This window comes from Oncorhynchus keta, chromosome 32 (assembly GCF_023373465.1).
Source record: "Oncorhynchus keta strain PuntledgeMale-10-30-2019 chromosome 32, Oket_V2, whole genome shotgun sequence".
Classification (NCBI taxonomy): Eukaryota; Metazoa; Chordata; class Actinopteri; order Salmoniformes; family Salmonidae; genus Oncorhynchus; species Oncorhynchus keta.
In genome coordinates this window covers 10699617-10722362 of record NC_068452.1, presented here as the reverse complement: position 1 = coordinate 10722362, position 22746 = coordinate 10699617, and the positions used below count along the sequence as shown (strand labels likewise).

At 40.9% G+C, this 22746-nt stretch overlaps 2 protein-coding genes across 2 annotated transcripts in view; both read right to left on the bottom strand.

The window, feature by feature from the left end:
• The window catches only part of LOC127914381 (oocyte zinc finger protein XlCOF6.1-like), a 52449-nt gene that overhangs the window by 17477 nt on the left and 12226 nt on the right, over positions 1–22746 (bottom strand). The gene's annotated exons all lie outside the window — the stretch shown is intronic.
• On the bottom strand, positions 1847–21947 carry LOC118370651 (zinc finger protein 791-like). Its single transcript, XM_052490163.1, has 8 exons — positions 21212–21947; positions 20728–20825; positions 20420–20597; positions 16088–16797; positions 7855–8086; positions 7304–7401; positions 6868–7042; positions 1847–3523 (listed from the first exon to the last, which is right to left on the bottom strand). The coding sequence occupies exons 1-8, from the start codon at positions 21615–21617 to the stop codon at positions 2085–2087; spliced, it is 3336 nt and encodes a 1111-aa protein (XP_052346123.1). The 5' UTR covers positions 21618–21947; the 3' UTR covers positions 1847–2084.

Below are 22746 nucleotides of genomic sequence, written 5' to 3'. Positions count from 1 at the left end.
AACCATCACGTCTTAGTTAACTTGGAGTCACGTGATGATATGTTGTGTGGTTCTCCCACTTCCGACAGCGGGAACCCATGTAGTTTATTAGGCTACAGATGAAATAAGTTATGAACTTCACAGGGTGGTGAAAGTGCACGTGATGAGCTTGATGCTCCTTTCCAATACATTTTGAGGGTCTTATTCTGGTGACATGATGATCGAAGCTTGGTTGCCATTTGACAAATAAAATAATTGCTCTCACCCATAATAATCTCATCATTTGGGTAACAACGTTTATTCAACCAGTGGGAGGTTTGTAAATGCCCCCAGGAAAGTAAAACAAAGAACTCTTCATTGAGACAATGATAAACAGCAATCCTTTGGAGAGTTGTGGTGGATATTATAAAATAAGGATCTGCTGGAGTCCAAGTCAAACCAAGATTCTTTATTTCTGAGCTCAGAGAGAATAACAGAGTTACACAGTGCAGTGTAGACAGTCTGAATTCCTGAAGCATTGAGTGATTAGCTCATATCTTTATAGTTTCCTGTTCCTGGGAGGGACTTTATTCATACAAGGACACAGGTGCAACACAGGATGATAGTCCCAAGAACAGGAGCTTATAATAGGACAGTTTCACAAGGTTAGTCACATACTCAGTTATGTGGACACACAAACAATTAACATTTTCCATTACAGAGTCTGAACATTTTCATGTCATTAAATCCTCAGTGGTCCAACAATGCAAATGTCAACAATGGAACAAATGCATCACATCCAAATATCACTTGATTATCTGTAGTGCTGGAGGAATGACACACCCAGATAAACACAAACAGAGTTTTAAAAAAGGACAGTTTAAAAGAAGGAACCTGATCTTCTTTATATTCAAACTGACAGACTCCATATTCAATTCATGTTTTCTAATAAAAACAAACAAATATATGTTTGAGTATACCCTGTACCATTTAATTTCATCTGGTAAAGACAGGTAAACACATTGTCAGTCAACAATATAAGACAACAGGAGCACTGTGTATGTTCTCTGATGAATTTTAAGTCAATGTGATGTGAAATATCAATATTACAAGTAATTCTTCTCTTTTGTGTGGATTCTCTCATGACGTTGAAGTGCCTGTGATGAGTAATATGTTTTCCCGGTCCCCCACAAAGAGTCGCTGGTGCAGCTAATGAGACAAGGATATCCCTAAATGGCCAAACCCTCCCTAACCCGGACACGCTAGGCCAAATGTGCGTCGCCCCACTGACCTCCCTCACATGTCGGTTGCAGAATGGGCGCGAACCTAGAGTTCTGAAACACAGCCCTTCCCACTGCGGCACCCGGGAGGCCCTCTAATGGGTTTTTGTGGCTTCCCTAATTTGTTCAAATTCTTTGAACACTGGGAGCAGTGGTAAGGCTTCTCCCCTGTGTGTATTCGCTTGTGTTTTCAGTTGACATAAGTGGGAAAAACTCTTTCCACACTGGTAACAGTGGTACAGCTTTTCTCCTGTATGTATACTTTCAACATTGTAAACATCTAACATTGTAAACACTTTCCAGGTAGGACTTCTCCCTATGTGTATTCTCTCATGTGTTTTTCAGGTCCCTTAACTGGTTACAACCCTTTCCACACTGGGAGCAGTGTTAAGGCTTCTTCCCTGTGTGTATTTCTCCCCTGTTGATTCAGGTGTCCTTTCTGGTTAAAACTCTTTCCAGGACCTCAACTCTTTTCTATTTTTACCAATGACCATACAGTTTTTAAATTCCTCATCAATCCATGGAGCCTTAACAGTTCTAACATCAGTTTTTAACAGGTACATGTTTATCAATAATTGGAAGAAACAATTGAATATGGTAAAAACAGGTAAACACATTGTCAGTCAACAATATAAGACAACGGGAGCACTGTGTATGTTCTCTGATGAATTTTAAGTCAATGTGATGTGAAATATCAACATACACGCTAAGAGAAGTAATTTCTCTCTCCTGTGTGGATTCTCTAAAGACGTTTAAGTGACTGTTTAGAGTAAAATGTTTTCCCACAGTCTGACCTTTTGTAAGCATTCTCCGCTGTGTGCAGTCTCATGTGTTCTTTCAGGCTTCCTAAATGGGCAAAAGCTTTGCACCCTGGGAGGAGTGGAAAGGCTTCTCCCCTGTGTGTATTCTCTCGTGTCGTTTCAGGTTCCCTACATTGTTAAAACTCTTTCCACACTGGGAGCAGTGATAAGGCTTCTCCCCTGTGTGTATTCTCTCATGTTGTTTCAGCTCCTTTGACCGGATGAAACACTTTCCACACTGGGAGCAGTGGTAAGGCTTCTCCCCTGTGTGTATTATCTCATGTTGTTTTAGGTTCCCTAAATTGTTAAAACTCTTTCCACACAGGGAGCAGTGATAAGGCTTCTCCCCTGTGTGTATTCTCTCATGTCGTTTTAGGGTCCCTAAATTCTTAAAACTCTTTCCACACTGGTAGCAGTGGTAAGGCTTCTCTCCTGTGTGTATTCTCTCATGTTGTTTCAGCGTCCCTGAACGGTTGAAACTCTTTCCACACTGGGAGCAGCGGTAAGGCTTCTCTCCTGTGTGTATTCTCTCATGTAGTTTCAGGCACGCTTTCCGGTTGAAACTCTTTCCACACTGGGAGCAGTGGTAAGGCTTCTCTCCTGTGTGTATTCTTTCATGTAGTTTCAGCTCCCCTGACCGGATGAAACACTTTCCCAATTGGGAGCAGTGGTAAGGCTTCTCTCCTGTGTGTATTCTCTCGTGTTTTTTCATGTGTCCTCTCCTATTGAAACACTTTCCACATTGGAAGCAGTGGTATGGCTTCTCTTCTGTGTGTATTCTCTCGTGTTGGTTCAGGCATGCTTTCCGGCTGAAACTCTTTCCACACTGGGAGCAGTGGTAAGGCTTCTCTCCCGTGTGTATTCTCTCATGTATTTTCAGCTCCCCCGAACGGACGAAACCCTTTCCACACTGGGAGCAGTGGTAAGGCTTCTCTCCCGTGTGTATTCTCTCATGTTGTTTTAGGTTCCCTAAATTGTTAAAACTCTTTCCACACAGGGAGCAGTGATAAGGCTTCTCTCCTGTGTGTATTCTCTCATGTAGTTTCAGGTTCCCTAAATTGTTAAAACTCTTTCCACATTGGGAGCAGTGATAAGGCTTCTCTCCTGTGTGTATTCTCTCATGTAGTTTCAGGTTCCCTAAATTCTTAAAACTCTTTCCACATTGGGAGCAGTGGTAAGGCTTCTCTCCTGTGTGTATTCTCTCATGCTGTTTCAGCGTCCCTGAATGGTTGAATCGCTTTCCACACTGGGAGCAGTGGTAAGGCTTCTCTCCTGTGTGTATTCTCTCATGTAGTTTCAGGGATGTTTTCCGGTTGAAACTCTTCCTGCACTGGGAGCAGTGGTAAGATTTCTCCCCTGTGTGTATTCTCTCATGAGCTTTCAGGTGTACTTTCTGGTTAAAACTCTTTCCACAGTGGGAGCACTGGTGTCGTCTTGCTGGTTTGGACGTCCCTGGCTCTGGTTCCTCTGAGTCTGGTCTTTCTCCTGCCAAATACAGTGTTATTTTTACATTACTTATTTTATTCATCCTGTTTTACAAGTCAGAACACAAAAACCTAGACAGTTCTAGGACACTGAAGACACAGTCGTCGCTGGATTACAATCAGCAGGTGGTTCTAAATATATAACTTTCATAGCTGTATGATACATAATGTGACCTACACACTTCCTTAAACATAAAATAACCAAAGAAGTAATTTTGTGTGGAAGTCCAAAACTAGTTTTTACGTCGCAGATACAAAGCACATCAGTAACATCTCCCCGTAGTTGAAAGGGTTCGACACATTGCTGTTTAAATGGACCAATTTCTTATTTAGACATTCACAGATTTTCAACATTTTGATTATCGCTGATGTCATATTTTGGGTAAATGTTCCTAAAACTGATAGTAACAACAATAAACAAAAATATAAACGCAACATGTAAAGTGTTGGATGTTTCATGAGCTGAACAAAAAAGATTGCAGAATTTTTTACATCCCTGTTAGTAAACATTTATTCTTAGGTTAGGATAGAAAACACAAAAGTTTCCAAAACTGTAAAAATAGTCTGTGAATAGAACAGAACTGATATTGCAGGCGAAAGCCTGAGAAAAATCCAATCAGGAAGTGACTCTTATTTTGAAGCCTCTGCGTTCCTATGCATCCCTATTGACCATTGAAAGGGATATCAACCATATTCCTTTTTCTATGGCTTCCTCATGTGTCTTCAGTCACTAGACATAGTTTCAGGCTTTTATTTTGAAAATGAGCGTGAACGACAACATTGCGTCAGTGGTCAGGTGGTGGCTCTCAGAGTGATTTGTGCGTAATAGACAAAGGCGGCCATTGTGCCTCTCGCTCCTCGTGAAAAGCCAATTGTCCCGGTTGATATATTATCGAATAAATATTTGAAAAACACCTTGATGATTGATTATAAAAAACGTTTGCCGTGTTTCTGTCGATATTATGGATCTAATTTGAGTTTTTTTTAATGGCGTTGCCGTGACCGCAACTTCCGGTGGATTTCTCAACAAAACGTGAAGAATAAACGGAGGTATTTCGGCTATAAAAAATTATCTTTATGGAACAAAATTAACATTTGCTGTCTAACTGGGAGTCTCGCGAGTGAAAACATCCGAAGCTCATCAAAGGTAAACGATTTAATTGGATTGCTTTTCTGATTTTCGTGACCAAGCTCCTTGCTGCTATCGATAAACTTACACAAATGCTTGTCTTGCTTTGGCTGTAAAGCATAATTTCAAAATCTGAGATGACAGGGTGATTAACAAAAGGCTAAGCTGTGTTTCACAATATTTCACTTGTGATTTCATGAATATGAATATTTTCTAGTAAGATTTTTTGTCCGTTGCGTTATGCTAATTAGTGTAGTTGATGACAATTCTCCCGGATCCGGGAGGAGTAGTTCCAAAAGGTTCAAACACATTAAAACCTGCTAGCGGAACGTTGACAACATCCTGTGAAATTGCAGAGTGCAAAGTATTTTTTTTTTATTAGAAATATTTAACTTTCATACATTCACAAGTGCAAAGCTTAACTTCTTGTTAATCTAGCCACCGTGTCAGATCTCAAAAAGGCTTTACGGCAAAAGCAAACCATGCGAATATCTGAGGACAGCACCCCATCAAACAAACACATGACAATCATATTTCAACCCGCCAGGCGCGACACAAACCTCAGAAATAACAATATAATTTGTGCCTTACCTTTGAAGAGCTTCTTCTTTTGGCACTCCAATATGTCCCATCATAAACATCACAAATGGTCCTTTTGATCGATTAATTCCGTCGTTATATCTCCAAAATGTCCATTTATTTGGCGCGTTTGATAAAAAAAAACACTGGTTCCAACTCGCCCAGCATGACTACAAAATATCTAATACGATAAATGCTGTCCAAACATTTGAAACAACTTTCCTAATCCAACTTTAGGTATTTTAAAACGTAAATAATCGAGAAAATTTAAGATGGGATAAACTGTGTTCAATACCGGATAAAAACAACGTGAAGCGCGTGACCTGGAGCGCGCATCAAAACATTAGAGAGCACTAGGCTGGACCCTCGTTCTGAATAGCCGAACTTCTTCATTTCTCTAAAGAAAAACATCAACCAATTTCTAAAGACTATTGACATCTAGTGGAAGCAATAGGAACTGCAACCAAGTGCCACAGAAAAGTGCCACACGAAACCATTTGAAAACAGAGTCACCTTAACAACAAAAAATTCCTCCTGGATGGTTTTGTCCTCGGGGTTTCACCTGCCAAATAAGTTATGATATACGCACAGACATTATTTTAACAGTTTAAGAAACTTTAGAGTGTTTTCTATCCAAACCTACCAATTATATGCATATCCTAGCTTCTGGGCAGGTTGCAGGTAGTTTACTTTAGGAACGCCAATCAGTTATTCAGCCAGACCTATATGCCATCTCTTTTGCCTCCCTCTTCATCATACCATTTTTAAATTCCTCATCAATCCACGTGGATTTAACAGTCATTTTCTTAATGGGTGCATGCTTATTAGGAACTGGGATAAGCAATTTCATAAATGTGTCAAGGGCAGCATGTGGTTGCTCGTCATTACACACCACGGACCAACAAATATTGTTTCCATTGTTGGAATCGGCTAAACTTTGAACATGGAGACATTAAAGAAGTGATAGGAAGTTAGGAAACAATTGTATGATCTCTTATATAGAACATTAGGCCCAGCCTTTTGGAACTTTGGTTGTCCTAGATATGACTACTATATTGTGATCACAACATCCGATGAATTTGAATACTGCTTTCAAACAAATTTCTGCAGCAATAGTAAAGATATGATCAAAATATGTTGATGATTTAATTTCTATACTGTTTGTCACTACCCTGGTAGGTTGATTGATAACCTGAACCAGGTTGCAGGCACTGGTTACAGTTTGAAGCTTTCGTTTGAGTGGGCAGCCTGATCACAGCTTTTCTTCAGTACCAGTTAATTAATTACCAAAGTCTTGAGTTTAGTTTGCCTGTTCTACAGTCTTGTAAAGATAGGGGGGTTGACTGGGACAGGCAATGTAACATCCATAATGTTTTAAGGAAAAGTTTTTGTAAAAAAAGCACCGTACATTGGATCATCTTGAAACTTTCTCTCCAAAGCTCTCATCAAGGTTTTATATGGTCTATTGGTTTCTCTCTTTTCATTGGCAGAATCATTTTTCAGTGTTATGATATTCATAACATCCATATACACCAGTCTATCTTCCTGTCAACTAACATAACTCTGCTGGTTGTCCTGGTAACAGATACCAGTGGACAGATCTATTTATTTGTTCAAACTGAAACTCCAGCACTTACTTGGAGTCAAATCTGATCCTTTCCTCTCTTCTCCTCCTCCCACAGTTCCACTCAGCCCCGTTGTTTTCCTGCAGTCCACCAGCAGCACAGACAACCTCTTCATACCCAGCAGTAAGGTGCTACCGGGAGAGGCACGACACTGGGACTCCAGGAGGGAGGAAGGGCTAGCGTTGTCCTGGTAACCATAAAGAGGGACACAGACACATATCATTATGGATGCTGATGTCACTGTTGTCATAAAGTGCTTTACAGAAACCAGCCCAGACCCAGATAGAGCAAGCTGTATGCTAGCTAGACCAGACCAAGCTGTATGCTAGACCAGACCAAGCTGTATGCTAGACCAGACCAAGCTGTATGCTGGCCAGACCAAGCTGTATGCTAGGCCAGACCAAGCTGTATGCTAGACCAGACCAAGCTGTACCAGACCAAGCTGTACCATCTGGTGTTCTGATCTGGAGAGACTCTTCTCTTCCTCGTCAGCATCAGGATGTTGTTGAGGCTCCCCAGAGGATCCACCATAGTCATGTCTCTCTCCTGTGTGAATGAGAACATCAAACAGATGGTAAACTGATGACCATCTATTGCAATCATAGAGTCTTACAAGAGGCATGCATATGTCTAAAATGGCCACTTTCATCATGATTTCCTAAAATACTGTTTGTGATGCAAATGTAAAAGGGTTGTTCCACGAAATGGGTGGCTTTTGCGTCCCTTTGTTATTTTAAGTAGAAAATATGCACCAATATAGAATTTTAAAAGCCTGTTATATTAGATGAGGGGAACTTCAATATAGAACACATGGAGAATTCAATACATCTAATTGAAAAGTCCCTAAAATATATGAACCAATGGCAGATTGACCCTTTAACAATTCCTACAGTACTGAACAACATATTCAAGTGTAGAACTTCAGTAGAATGCCACTTTAAAACCACACATTAGTTCAACAACGGCATAGTTTGTGTCCCTGTTGAAGACAGTACTCACTGGTGTTAATCTGATATTCTGTCTCTTCCTCTTTCACTCCCAAAACGTCTTCCTCCTTCACCTTTATTGAGATAGCATCATCTTCCTCTCTAAACGGTTCTTTCTCTTCTTTCACTATAACAGCCTCCTCTTCCTCCTTTTTCATTCTGAAAGATTCTTTCTCCATACAGCCGACCCCCTCTTCATTAGCAAGGGAGGAGTAGTTTAGTGAGCTCATGGTCAGGGATGTTATCTAGCTAGCTAGCATTAGCGTCTAGCCTAGTGCTAGGCTCAGTATCAATCTTTAACACGTTTGCAAATTGAACCAGTTGATACGTCAAACGAAACTTGTTTAAAACACTGAGGTTAGCTAATGTACATTAAAACAGCAGACCTCCTCTTCATTAGCAGGGGATGAGTACTTTAATGAACTCATGGTCAGGGATGTTAGCTAGCTAGTTAGCATTAGCGACTAGCCTAGTGCTCGGCTCAGCATAAATCTTTAACAAGTTTGCAAATTAGGGTACAGTTAACCAATTAATACGTCAACAGAACTATGTTTAAAACACTGAGATTAGATAATGTACATTAAGATGGTCTAAAGCGTCAATCTTTCACTTTTATGTTGGCTAGCAAGCTACCGACGTGGTCGAAAGAGTTGACGCCTTGTTGTTCCTGAAGAAGCGTCCGTCCAGTCCATTATACGTCACGCAAGAAGAGACAACTGAAAGACGCTCATCGCCATCTGCTGACTGGAGTGGGTAACGCAGTTTGGAAACAATAGTTACAACACTTTTTGTATTGGAAAGAACGTCATAATTATTTAACAATAAGCTGATACATTTTCTCTTCCAAATAATACGTTCCTGTACACAGACGTAGAAGCTCAATATGAAAATGTAGATGATTAATAAATACTTATATGAATAGGTAGTGTGTTGATATACATTTTCTCTGTTAATTTTTCACATTCTTTTTTATCTACATGTGACCATACTATTCCCTTAAAGCCACGCTCTATAAGATACAAATCATCCTGTAAACAACAGAACAAATGCATCACATGCAAATAGCACTTGATTATCTGTAGTGCTTTACACTGGGTAGACAAAACATTAAGAACATCTGCTCCTTCCATGACTTAGAAAGACTAGGTGAATCCAGGCTAAAGCTATGATCCCTTACTGATGTCACTAGTTAAATCCACTTCAATCCGTGTAGATGAAGGGGGGAGACAGGTTAAATAAGGATTTTTAAGCCTTGAGACATGAGACATGGATTGTGCATGTGTGCCATTTAGAGAGTTAATGGGGAAGACAAAATATTTAAGTTACTTTGCACAGGGTATGGTAGTAGGTGCCAGGCGCACCGGTTTGTGTCAAGAACTGCAACGCTGCTGGGTTTTTCAGCTCAACAGTTTCCCATGTGTACCAAGAGTGGTCCACCACCCAAACAGTGGTGGTTTGTGCCGTTTAAGATGAGGCAGGACGATTTGTTTTTTCATGAGCATGGCCTTAATTCTATTACAGCATATTGGACGACTGTCATTCATATGTCCCTCACCCTGTTCAATGTAACAGCAATAGGTTTAGGCTACTACATGATACTCTAATTGTCCCTATACCCATCATGAGGTAGCAACCTAGCCTATGAATGAAAGTTTAGAATGTAGGTTCACACAGGTCGAGAGAACATTTTGCGATGACAGACAGTGACACATAGACAGACAGTGACACATGCAATACTGCCTTGCACACTCTCAAAGCCTGCATCTAGCTGAAATAGAGATATCACTGGACAAATTCAGGTATGTTTATCCCCGTTTTGTTCCATTTAAACGTTTGTCAACAGAATGGGCGGAATGAATACACCCCTGATCATGCATAAACACAGTTCACTTTTATTACAGACACGTTGTATTCCTTCTTGCATCTATGTGCTCTCCTCTTATCACCTTCTCCCTTTGTTTCTGTACTTCAATGCACAACACATCAGCTGTATGTCACCAGGAGAAAAAAACCTTTCCAAGCCAAACCATTTCATAACTGAAACACACAGCTTACATTGTTGTCACCATATTAGCTAAAATAACATCATAGTCAACAGAGCTAATAGAACTAACTCGTTTGTAAACCTGCTACAATCATGCAGTAACGTTACAGTGTACAGTCAGTAAGCAGTGCAGCACTTACCAGGGTCCCAGTGGCAATAAATTAGTCAAACCAAAAGCTTGCATTGCAGTGCTAGCTAGCTGTAGCTTATGCTTTCAGTACTAGATACATGCTCTGATCCTTTCATTGGTTGGACATCATGTCAGTTCATGCTGCAAGAGCTCTGATGGGTTGGAGGATGTCCTCCGGAAGTTGTCATAATAACCGTGTAATTCTATGGAAGCCTTGAGAACCATAATCCTCCAAGGTTTTGTATTGAAGTCAATGTACCTAGAGGAGGATGCAAAATAGTATGTTTTAATAAATACAGGAGGTATTTGGTGACGTGATTATATTTAGTTTAGTTTTATCTAAAAAGGACAGCTTTTTTGTAAATATTTAATATAAGACATATGGTTCTCCCCTTCCTCCTCTGAGGAGACCCCACTGCACCCAAAGGACACCCAGCCAACTTGACACAATTGTGGGAAGCATTGGAGTCAACATGGGCGAGCATCCCTGTGGAACACTTTCGACAGTTTGAAGAGTCCATAACTCAATGAATTGGGGCTGTTCTGAGGGGAAAAGGGGGAGGGTCCAACTCCATATTAGGAAGTTGTTCCAAATGGTTGGTATAATCAGTGGATATATCTGCCATTTAGCAGACACTTTTATCCAAAGGGATTTACAGTCATGTAAAGGTACCAGTACAGAGTCAATGTGGAGGCTATATACAGGAGGTACCAGTACAGAGTCAATGTGGAGGCTATATACAGGAGGTACCAGTACAGAGTCAATGTGGAGGCTATATACAGGAGGTACCAGTACAGAGTCAATGTGGAGGCTATATTAAACTCTTTGGCCTGAATGCCAAGCGTCAGGTCTGGAGGAAACCTGGCACCATCCCTACGGTGAATCGTGGTGATGGCAATATCATGGTGTTATTGGGGATATTTTTCAGTGGCAGGGACTGGGAGACTAGTCAGGATCGAGGGAAAGATGTACGGAGCAAAGTACAGAGAGATAATTGATGAAAACCTGCTCAAGAGCACTCAGGACCTCAGACTGGGGCAAAGGTTCACCTTCCCACAGGACAACGACCCTAAGCACACAGCGAAGACAACATAGAAGTGGCTTTGGGACAAGTCTCTGAATGTCCTTGAATTGCCCTGCCAGAGCCCGGATTTGAACCCGACCGAACAACTCTGAAGAAATCCTGAAAATAGCTGCGCAGTGACGCTCTCCATCCAAACTGACAGATCTTGAGAGGATCTGCAGAGAAGAATGGGAGAAACTCCACAAATACAGGGGTGCCAAGATTGTAGTGTTATACCCAAGGCGGCTTGAGGCTATAATCACTGCTAAAAGTGCTTCAACAAAGCACTGAGTTAAGGTTCTGAATACGTATTTAAATGTGATATTTCAGTTTTAATTTTAAAATGCATTTGCAAACATTTCTAAAATCCTGTTTTTGCTTCATCATTATAGGGTGTTGTTGTGCAGATTCATGAGGAAAACCTCCCAATTGAATCAATTTCAGAATATTCCAGTAAATTCAGGAAGTAAACTGAAAATTCCAATTCTCTTCTATGGTTTTCAATGAGGAAAATGTGGAATTTGGTTTACTTTCTGAATTGACTGGAAATGAAATGGAATTGACTCCAACCCTGGTTTTACTACAAATCTGTCAACTTCATAATTTAGTCAATCGATGTTATAATGCATAAAGATCACAGATGTGATTGTTCTCATTCAGAGTAAATTATTCTAATTGAATAAAACAGAATTAAACAAATCAAATGTATTATGCACCTGAATAACTTCAACAATCTGGTTGATTCTCTGGTTGATTCTCTGCTCAACAACACTGATCGCGCCAAACTTTGCTGTGTGTCCAGGCTGTCACTTCTGTCATCAGCTACTAACACCAGTGCTGCACCTTTGTCCTTGTCCCTGGATGACGGATTCCTGGTCCCTCTTCCATAGTGAGAACACTGATGGCTCAACATGGGCTTCCTGGTTATGAAAGAAAGTGTGGTGGTCAATGGTAGCCTCTCCCATTGTTTGAAGCAGTTGTAGTCTTTGTTGGCATGTATCCAGACCCCAGAATGGTAGTAGAAAGGAGCCTGTTCCCCGAGAGACTGGATGATGCTTCCTCACAATCATTGTCTGGATCGACCAACTCCCCTTCCTGACCACAGGACCAGTATTGCTGTCTGATCTTCATTCCTACAGCCTTCATCTCCATCCCTGGTGTCTCTTCACTGTCTGATCTTCATTCCTACAGCCTTCATCACCGTCCCTGGAGTCTCTTCACTGTCTGATCTTCATTCCTACAGCCTTCATCTCCGTCCCTGGAGTCTCTTCACTGTCTGATCTTCATTCCTACAGCCTTCATCACCATCCCTGGAGTCTCTTCACTGTCTGATCTTCATTCCTACAGCCTTCATCACCATCCCTGGAGTCTCTTCACTGTCTGATCTTCATTCCTACAGCCTTCATCACCATCCCTGGAGTCTATTCACTGAGTAAGTAAAGATAGTTTAAGAAACCTCTCCCATTCTACTTCTCTATTATCTTTGTTTAGAAATAGTCATTTGTGTGACCTAATGATTTTCCCTACAATTTATTTTAAGGATTTAGAAATATTGAAAATGTAGAACGAGGAATGTCAGAGTCTGGAATATAAATATATACAGTTGGTTTAAAATGTATATGATGGTGTATCTAGACATTATGGACCGTATATGAATATAAAAGGTGTGTACAGCAGTAGTTATATAGGATGAGCCTTGACTAGAATACAGGATGGAGTACTGGGTGGTAGACGGCTAGTAACAGTGACTAAGTTCAGGGCAGGGTACTGGGCGGAGGCCGGCTAGAGGTGACTATTTAACAGTCTGATGACCTGGAGATAGACCACACAATAAGTATTGTGGTGGCAGCATCATGTTATGGGTATGCTTGTCAGGATCAAAATAAATATGAAAGGAGCAAAGTGTAGACTTTGTATAAGCACTGTACAGCCTTAACTGTGGAGTGACCCCATAAAATGGGATATCAGCCAACTCAGTGACAACCACAGAACACAACTATGTATAGTTTACACAAATATTAGCATCTTAGCTCTTATTGCAGGACTTTGACTGTGGTACATCAACTCCATAACCAACCTATTGTGTGTATTGAACATTCATATTGAACAGCCTTACCTATAGAGTAGCACCACCACCCATCAGCCCATTCTCTTCTTGATGTCAAAGCTGCATTGTATTGTTGCTATAGGAGTTTATGATTAATAATCCTATTTCAAGACACACTAAGATGTCACCATACTATTCATTTAAAGCCCCTCTGTCAGATATAAATCATCAGAGTGGGAAACCAACTGACATGGAAACAATGGAGCAAATGTATCACTATCAGAGGGGTGTATTATGACATCAGATAGAACTATCTCAGACATTTCAAATTCAAATATCACTTGGCTTCATCCACATCATGAAGGTGGATATTGAACTCCAACCATTTCCAAAGTAATGACTGGGCTGATGGAAACAGGATATGCCTGAACAATTTTATAAAAGCCGACAAACTATATGTTAGTTCTTTTGACATGGTGGGGACTTTTTGTGTCAGTAAAAATGTATAAGCGAGAAATGGAGGTGGAAACTCCTTTATGAGCAAATATTTATATAATAACCATCACATCTTAGTTAACTTGGAGTCACGTGATGATATGTTGTGTGGTCCTCCCACTACGACTTGGGAACCCATGTAGTTTATTAGGCTACAGATGAAATAAGTTATGAACTTCACAGGGTGGTGAAAGTGCATGTGATGAGCTTGATGCTCCTTTCCAATACATTTTGAGGGTCTTATTCTGGTGACATGATGATCGAAGCTCTTTTGATTAATATCTGGGTAGCATGAACACTGTATCTATGAGCTGCTGGCTACAGTGCAGCAAGATCATTTTTGCTATATAATGCATTTTGTTAAACCAAGTAGAGTTGAAAATAAAACCATTGGGAATTTAACAGCAAAAGTTATTTATTTGTCACGCAAAGCCTTTAATCTGCAATAAACCTGTTTGATAAACATTTCTGGTGGGAAAATGTATAATTGTTTTATGCAGATTTTTGAATATTCATGAAAATCTGTCTCAAATTATGGAAACTAGCTACTAAGGTGGATATATAAAGCCTAGACAATGATAAACAACACTGGGAGAGTTGTGGTGGATATTATAAAATAAGGATCTGCTGGAAACAAACAAGATTCTTTATTTCTGAGCTCAGAGAGAATAACAGAGTTACACAGCGCAGTGTAGACAGTCTGAATTCCTGAAGCATTGAGTGATGAGCACATATCTTTATAGTTTCCTGTTCCTGGGAGGGACTTTATTCATACAAGGCCACAGGTGTAAATTAATTTGCAACACAGGATGATACTCCCAAGAACAGGAGCTTATAATAGGACAGTTTCACAAGGTTAGTCACATACTCAGTTATGTGGACACACAAACAATTAACAATTTGCATTACAGACACTGTGAACATTTTAATGTCATTAAATCATCAGTGGGCTACAATGAAAATGTAAACAATGGAGCAAATGCATCACATCCAAATATCACTGTATTATCTGTAGTGCTGGAGGAATGACACACCCAGATAAACACACAGTCAGAGTTGAAAAAAGGACCATTTAAACACATGGAATCTGATCTATCCTACATTTGAACACAAGAAAACTGATTTACATTATATTCAAACTGACATACTCCATATTGTCACGATGTGGCCTTTTCTGGGTATAGATTGTGGCTTCCCCCTCTCCTACAACCAGGTTCTGTTATCTCAGGTCGTAACTACCTGGCGGAGACTCTCGCCCCCTTTTCATACAGAGAGAGACCACAGAGTTAACAAAGGAATTCACATGGCCGAACTCCTAAATCCCCAAAATGGCAAAATTAAACTATATGTCCACCTTTGAGAGTGTGGGAAGGGTCTGTGGACACTTAAGGGACAGTTATGTTGAGTGTGTTTCATTTGGTGACCTTAGAGAGGACTGGAAACACACATAACTATGTCTCAATGTGTACATTTCTCAATTATGGGGTTTGCATCTAATTCTTGTATAAAATGAATGAGTAAAGATGCAACTATATATGAAATGATGTAATGTGATGTTAAACCTTTAATGTGAGAGAATTGTATTCCTTTAAAAGTGTAACTAAGTCATTGGTCCCCGAGGGCACAGACATGATCTGGCGTCATGGAACCGCCTATCCTATTGTTACGAATAAAAGCCCCTCCTAAAAAAAAATCCTCTTCAGGATTCATCCTCTTCCCTTTGTCCACCAAGCCGTCATATCAGCTTAGCCCAGTAGGGAATCTTCCCTATCATTCGTTAGTAACCAGTATCTACTGTTTGTTTGCACATTTCTGTGATTATTTAGTTAGTAAATAAATGATTAAGCCAATTGGTGTATGGATGATTTATTTAATAAAAGGCTGGGTTCGTTCAGATAACCAACAATTTACGACGTTTGGAATGAGACTGATGTGAGGTAAAGAATAATTCATTAATATAAAACTAATTGAACAGATAATAAAATATCAGAAGAGTTACATTCGGAAAAGTATAACTTTGTAATCTGAAGTCTTTCCGTGGTGCCCCGACTTCCTAGTTAATTAAATGTACATGATTGGTTTAATCACGTAATAATAATTACAGAGAATTGACTTAATAAAATAAGTCTTCACTTTTAATGATGGCAAAGACACGACAATATTGAATTCATATTTTCTAATAAAAACTCGCAAATATATTTTTGAGTATACTTTGTACCATTCAATTTCATGTGGTATAAACAAGTAAACACATTCTAAGTCAACAATATAAGACAATTGGGAGCACTGTGTATGTTCTCTGATGAATTTTAAGACAATGTGATGTGAAATATACATTTACACACAAGGAGAAGTCATTATTCTCTCCAGTCTGAACATTTGTAAGGCTTCTCCCCCGTGTGCGGTCTCATGTCTTCTTTCAGGTGTCCTAATTGGGTAAAAACACATTGCACGCTGGGATCAGTGGTAAGATTTCTCCCCTGTGTGAATTCGCTCGTGCTCTTTCAGGCTTCCTGACCGGCTAAAACTCTTTCCACACTGGGCGCAACGGAAAGGCTTCTCCCCTGTGTGTATTCGCAAATGATCTTTGAGGGTGTCTAACCGCTTAAAACTCTTTCCACACTGGGAGCAATGGTGAGGCTTCGCTCCTGTGTGTATCCTCTCATGTCTTTTCATGTTAACTAAATGGTTAAAACTCTTTCCACAATGGGAACAGTAGTAAGGCTTCTCCCCTGTGTGAATTCGCTCATGAGCTTCCAGCTTAACTAACGCTGTAAAACTCTTTCCACACTGGGAGCAGTGGTATGGCTTCTCCCCTGTGTGTATTCTCCCATGTCTTTTCATGTTTCCTAACTGGTTAAAACTATTTCCACACTGGCCGCAATGGTACGGCTTCTCTCCTGAGTGTATTCGCTCATGAGCTTTCAAGCTTCCTAACAGGCTAAAACTCTTTCCACACTGGCCGCAATGGTATGGCTTCTCTCCCGTGTGTATTCGCTCATGAGCTTTGAGGCTTCCTAACCGGCTAAAACTATTTCCACACTGGGTGCAATGGTACGGCTTCTCTCCTGTGTGTGTCCTCTCAGGTCTTTTCAGGCTTCCTAACTTGATCTGGGAGCAGAGGTGTCGTCTTGATGTTGTGGAGGTCTTTGGTTCCTCCAAGTTTGGTTTTCCTCCTGCCAAAGACAGTGTTTATATAAAAAGAGACCAGAATGAAACCTCCACTCTCCAATTTTTTGTAAATTTGTTTACATTGCTTTGCCATCCACGTGACAGGTGTAGCATATCAAAAAGCTGATTAAACAGCATAACACAGGTGCACCTTGTGCTGGGGACACTAAAAAGCCACTCTAAAATGTACAGTTGTCACACAACACAATGCCACAGATGTCTCAAGTTTTGAGGGAGTGTGCAAATGGATTAGGGACTGCAGGAATATCCACTGGAGCTGCTACCAGAGAATTGAATGTTGCATTCTCTACCATCAGCCGCCTACAATGTCTTTTTAGAGAATTTGGAAGTCCGTCCAACAGGCCTCACAACCGCAGATCGAGGACCTCCAGATCGTCTGAGATCAGCCACCCAGACATCTGATGAAACTGAGGAGTATTTATCCTTGAGGACTATTTAACAAAGCCCTTTTGCGGGGAAAACTAATTCTGATTCGCTGGGCCTGGCTCCCAAGTGGGTGGGCTTACGCCCCAACAGATCCACTAATGGCTGCGCCCCTGCCCAGTCATGTGAAGTCCATAGATTAGGGCCTAATAAATTTATTTACGTTGACTACTTTCCTAATTTGAACTGTAAATCATTGAAATTGTTGTTTTCATGTCTGTTCAGTATATACATACAGTGGAGAGAACAAGTATTTGATACACTGCCGATTTTGCAGGTTTTCCTACTTACAAAGCACGTAGAGGTCTGTCATTTTTTTTATCATAGGTACACTTCAACTGTGAGAGACGGAATCTGAAACTAAAATCCAGAAAATCACATTGTATGATTTTTAAGTAATTCATATGCATTTTATTGCATGACATAAGTATTTGATCACCTACCAACCAGTAACAATTCCGGCTCTCACAGACCTGTTAGTTTTTCTTTAAGAAGCGCTCCTGTTCTCCACTCCACTGTATTAACTGCACCTGTTTGAACTCGTTACCTGTATAAAAGACACCTGTCCACACACTCAATCAAACAGACTCCAACCTCTCCACAATGGCCAAGACCAGAGAGGGTGTAAGGACATCAGGGATAAAATTGTAGACCTGCACAAGGCTGGGATGGGCTACAGGACAATAGGCAAGCAGCTTGGTGAGAAGGCAACAACTGTTGGCGCAATTGTTAGAAAATGGAAGAAGTTCAAGATGACGGTCAATCACCCTCGGTCTGGGGCTCCATGAAAGATCTCACCTTGTGGGGAATCAATGATCATGAGGAAGGTGAGGGATCATCCCAGAAATACACGGCAGGACCTGGTCAATGACCTGAAGAGAGCTTGGACCAGTCTCAAAAAGAACCATTAACCAGTAACACACTATGCCGTCATGGATTAAAATCCTGCAGCGCACGCAAGGTCCCCCTGCTCAAGCCAGCGCATGTCCAGCCCGTCTGAAGTTTGCCAATGACCATCTGGATGATCCAGAGGAGGAATGGGAGAAGGTCATGTGGTATGATGAGACAAAAATAGAGCTTTTGGGTCTAAACTCCACTCGCCGTGTTTGGAGGAAGAAGAAGGATGAGTACAACCCCAAGAACACCATCCAAACCGTGAAGCATGGAGGTGGAAACATCATTCTTTGGGGATGCTTTTCTGCAAAGGGGACAGGACGACTGCACTGTATTGAGGGGAGGATGGATGGGGCCATGTATCGCGAGATCTTGGCCAACAACCTCCTTCCCTCAGTAAGAGTATTGAAGATGGGTCGTGGCTGGGTCTTCCAGCATGACAACGACCCGAAACACACAGCCAGGGCAACTAAGGAGTGGCTCCGTAAGAAGCAACTCAAGGTCCTGGAGTGGCCTAGCCAGTCACCAGACCTGAACCCAATAGAAAATCGTTGGAGCGAGCTGAAAGTCCGTATTGCCCAGCGACAGCCCTGAAACCTGAAGGATCTGGAGAAGGTCTGTATGGAGGAGTGGGCCAAAATCCCTGATGCAGTGTGTGCAAACCTGGTCAAGAACTACAGGAAACATATCATCTCTGTAATTGCAAACAAAGGTTTCTGTACCAAACATTAAGTTATGCTTTTCTGATGTATCAAATACTTATGTCATGCAATAAAATGCAAATTAATTACTTAAAAATCATATACAATGCGGTTTTCTGGATTTTTGTTTTAGATTCCGTCTCTCACTGTTGAAGTGAACCTATGACAAAAATTACAGACCTCTAAATGCTTTGTAAGTAGGAAAACCTGCAAAATCGGCAGTGTGTTAAATACTTGTTCTCCCCACTGTGTATAGAGAACCAGTCAAAGGTGGACACACCTACTCATTCAAGGGTTTTTCTTTATTTTTTAAAACTATTTTCTACATTGTAGAATAATAGTGAAGACATTAAAACTATGAAATAACACAAATGGAATCATGTAGTAAACAAAAAGTGTTAAACAAATCAAAATATATTTTATATTTGAGATTCTTCAAAGTAGCCACCCTTTGTCTTGATGACAGCTTTGCACACTCTTGGCATTCTCTCAACCAGCTTCATAGTCATCTGGAAAGCATTTCAATTAACAGGTGCCTTGTTTAAATATTAATGTGTTTTTCCTTCTTAGTGCGTTTGAGCCAATCAGTTGTCTTGTGACAAGTTAAAGGGGTATACAGAAGACAGCCCTATTTGGTAAAAGACCAAGTCCAAATGGCTCAAATAAGCAAAGAGAAACAACAGTCCATCATTACTTGAAGACATGGTCAGTCAATACCGAATATTTCAAGAACTTTGAAAGTTTCTTGAAGTACAGTCGCAAAAAACATCAAAAGCTACGATGAAACTGGCTCTCATGAGGACCTCCACAGGAAAGGAAGACCCAGTTACTTCATTTACTTACCAGCCTCAGAAATTGCAGCCCAAATAAATGATTTACAGAGTTCAATTAAGAGACACATCTCAACATCAACTGTTCAGAGGAGACTGTGTGAATCAAGAAGCATGAGCAATGGACCGGTGGAAATCTGTCCTTTGGTCTGATGAGTCCAAATTTGAGATTTCCGGTTCCAACCGACATGTCTGTGAGACGCAGAGTAGGTGAACGGATGATCTCCACATGTGTGTTTCCCACCGGGAAGCATTGATGAGCTTTCATGAGTGATGGTGCTTTGCTGGTGACACTGTGATTTATTTAGAATTCAAGTCACACTTAACCAGCATCGCTACCACAGCATTCTGCAGCGATACACCATCCCATCTGGTTTGCGCTTAGCGGGACTATCATTTGTGTTTCAACAGGACAATGACCTAACCACAACCAGGCTGTGTAAGTGCTATTTGACCAAGAAGGAGAGTGATGGAGTGCTGCATCAGATAACCTGGCCTCCACAATCACCTGACCTCAACCCAAATTGAGATGAATTGAGATGAGTTGGACCGCAGAGTGACGGAAAAGTAGCCAACATGTGCCCAGCATATGTGGGAACTCCTTCAAGACTGTTGGAAAAGCATTCCAGGTTAAGCTGGTTGAGAGAATACCAAGAGTGTGCAAAGTTGTTTTTGTTTTAGTCGGGGACAGCCCTATTGGGAAGAGATACCAATGGGCAGATCTATTTTATTTGTTCAAACTAAACTACAGCACTTACTCTGATGTGTCAAATCTGATCCTTTCTTCTCTTCTCCTCCTCTCACAGTTCCACTCAGCCCTGTTGTTTTCCTGCAGTCCACCAGCAGCACAGACAACCTCTTCATACCCAGCAGTAACGTGCTACCGGGAGAGGCACGACACAGGGACTCCGGGAGGGCGGAAGGGCTAGCGTTGTCCTGGTAACCATAAAGAGGGGACACAGACGCACATCATTATGGATGCTGATGTCACTGTTGTCATAAAGTGCTCTACAGAAACACAGACCCAGAGAGAGCAAGCTGTATGCTAGACCAGACCAAGCTGTACCATCTGGTGTTCTGATCTGGAGAGACTCTTCTCTGTCTCGTCAGCATCAGGATGTTGTTGAGGCTCCCCAGAGGATCCACGATAGTCATGTCTCTCTCCTGTTTGAACGAGAACATCAAACAGATGGTGAACTTATTACCATCATCAATTATTACTGTCTATTACAGTCATGGGGTCTTATCAGAGGCATTAATATCTCTAAATTAATTGGGTGCCGTTTGTGTCCCTTTGATATTGAAAGTATAAATTATGCTCCATTGTTACATTTTGAAAGCCTGTTATATATAATTAAATCTCATTTAACAGTTCCAAAAATATATGTAGCAATGGCAGATTGACCCTTTAACACAAGAAGAGTCAACTGAATTTATATAATACTGAACATCATATTGAAGTGTAGAACTTCAGTAGAATGCCACTTAAAAACCACACATTAGTTCAACAACGGCATAGTTTGTGCCCCTGTTTTTAGGACAGTACTCACTGGTGTTAATCTGATATTCTGTCTCCTCCTCTTTCACTCCTAAAACGTCTTCCTCCTTCACCTTTACTGAGATAGAACCTTTTAGAGAGGAAGAGTATGCTTTCTCTTCTTTCCCTATAACAGCCTCCTCTTCCATTCTGAAAGGTTGTTTCTCTCCTTTCACTGTAATATTCTCCTCTTCGTCTTTCACGACAATGTTCAGCGCCAGAGCTTCTTTCTCTCCTTTCACTGTAATATCCTCCTCTTCGTCTTTTACGACAATGTTCAGCGCCAGAGCTTCTTTCTCTCCTTTCACTGTAATATCCTCCTCTTCGTCTTTCACGACAATGTTCAGCGCCAGAGCTTCTTTCTCCGGACAGCAGACATCCACTTCTTTAGCAGGGGATGAGTAGTTTAATGAGCTCATGGTCAGGGATGTTAGCTAGCTAGTTAGCATTAGCGAATAGCCTAGTGCTCGGCTCAGTATCAATCTTTAACAAATTTGCAAATTGAACAAGCACATTAGATTCAAGTTAACGTCAACTGAAATGTGTTTTAAACACTGGGATTAGCTAATGTACATTTACATGGCCGAAAACGTCAATCTTTCAGTTTTATGTTGGCGAGCAAGCTACCGACCTGGTTGAAATAGTATCCGTGTTGTTGTTCCTGAAGAAGCGTCCGTCCAGTCCATTATACGTCACACAAGAAGAGTCAACTGAAAGACGCTCATCGCCATCTGCTGGCTGGAGTGGGTAACGCAGTTTGGAAACAATAGTAACAACACTTTCTGTATTGGAAAGAACGTCATAATTATTTAACAATAAGCTGATATATTTTCTCTTACATCTTACAACTAATACTTTCCTGTACACAGACGTAGAAGCGTAATATGAATATGTAGATGATGAATAAATACCTCCATGAATAGGAAGTGTGTTTATACGCATTTACTCTGTTAATTGTTTATCTAGATGTGACCATACTATTCCCTTAAAGCTACGCTACAAAGCTACAACAGGTGTAGACATTACCGTGAAATTCTTACTGACAAGCCCTTAACCAACAATGTAGTTAAGAAAAATAAGAGGTAAGAAAAAAAGTTACACAATAAAAAAACTATACCGTGGCTACAGAGTCAATGTGGAGGCTGTGTACAGGGGGTACCAGTACAGAGTCAATGTGGAGGCTATATACAGGAGGTACCAGTACAGAGTCAATGTGGAGGCTATATACAGGGGGTACCGGTACAGAGTCAATGTGGAGGCTATATACAGGGGGTACCAGTACAGAGTCAATGTGGAGGCTATATACAGGGGGTACCAGTACAGAGTCAATGTGGAGGCTATATACAGGGGGTACCAGTACAGAGTCAATGTGGAGGCTATATACAGGAGGTACCAGTACAGAGTCAATGTGGAGGCTGTATACAGGGGTACCAGTACAGAGTCAATGTGGAGGCTATATACAGGGCGGTACCAGTACAGAGTCAATGTGGAGGCTATATACAGGCCCAGGTTGATGCAGAGTCAATGTGAAGGCTATTACAGGAGGTA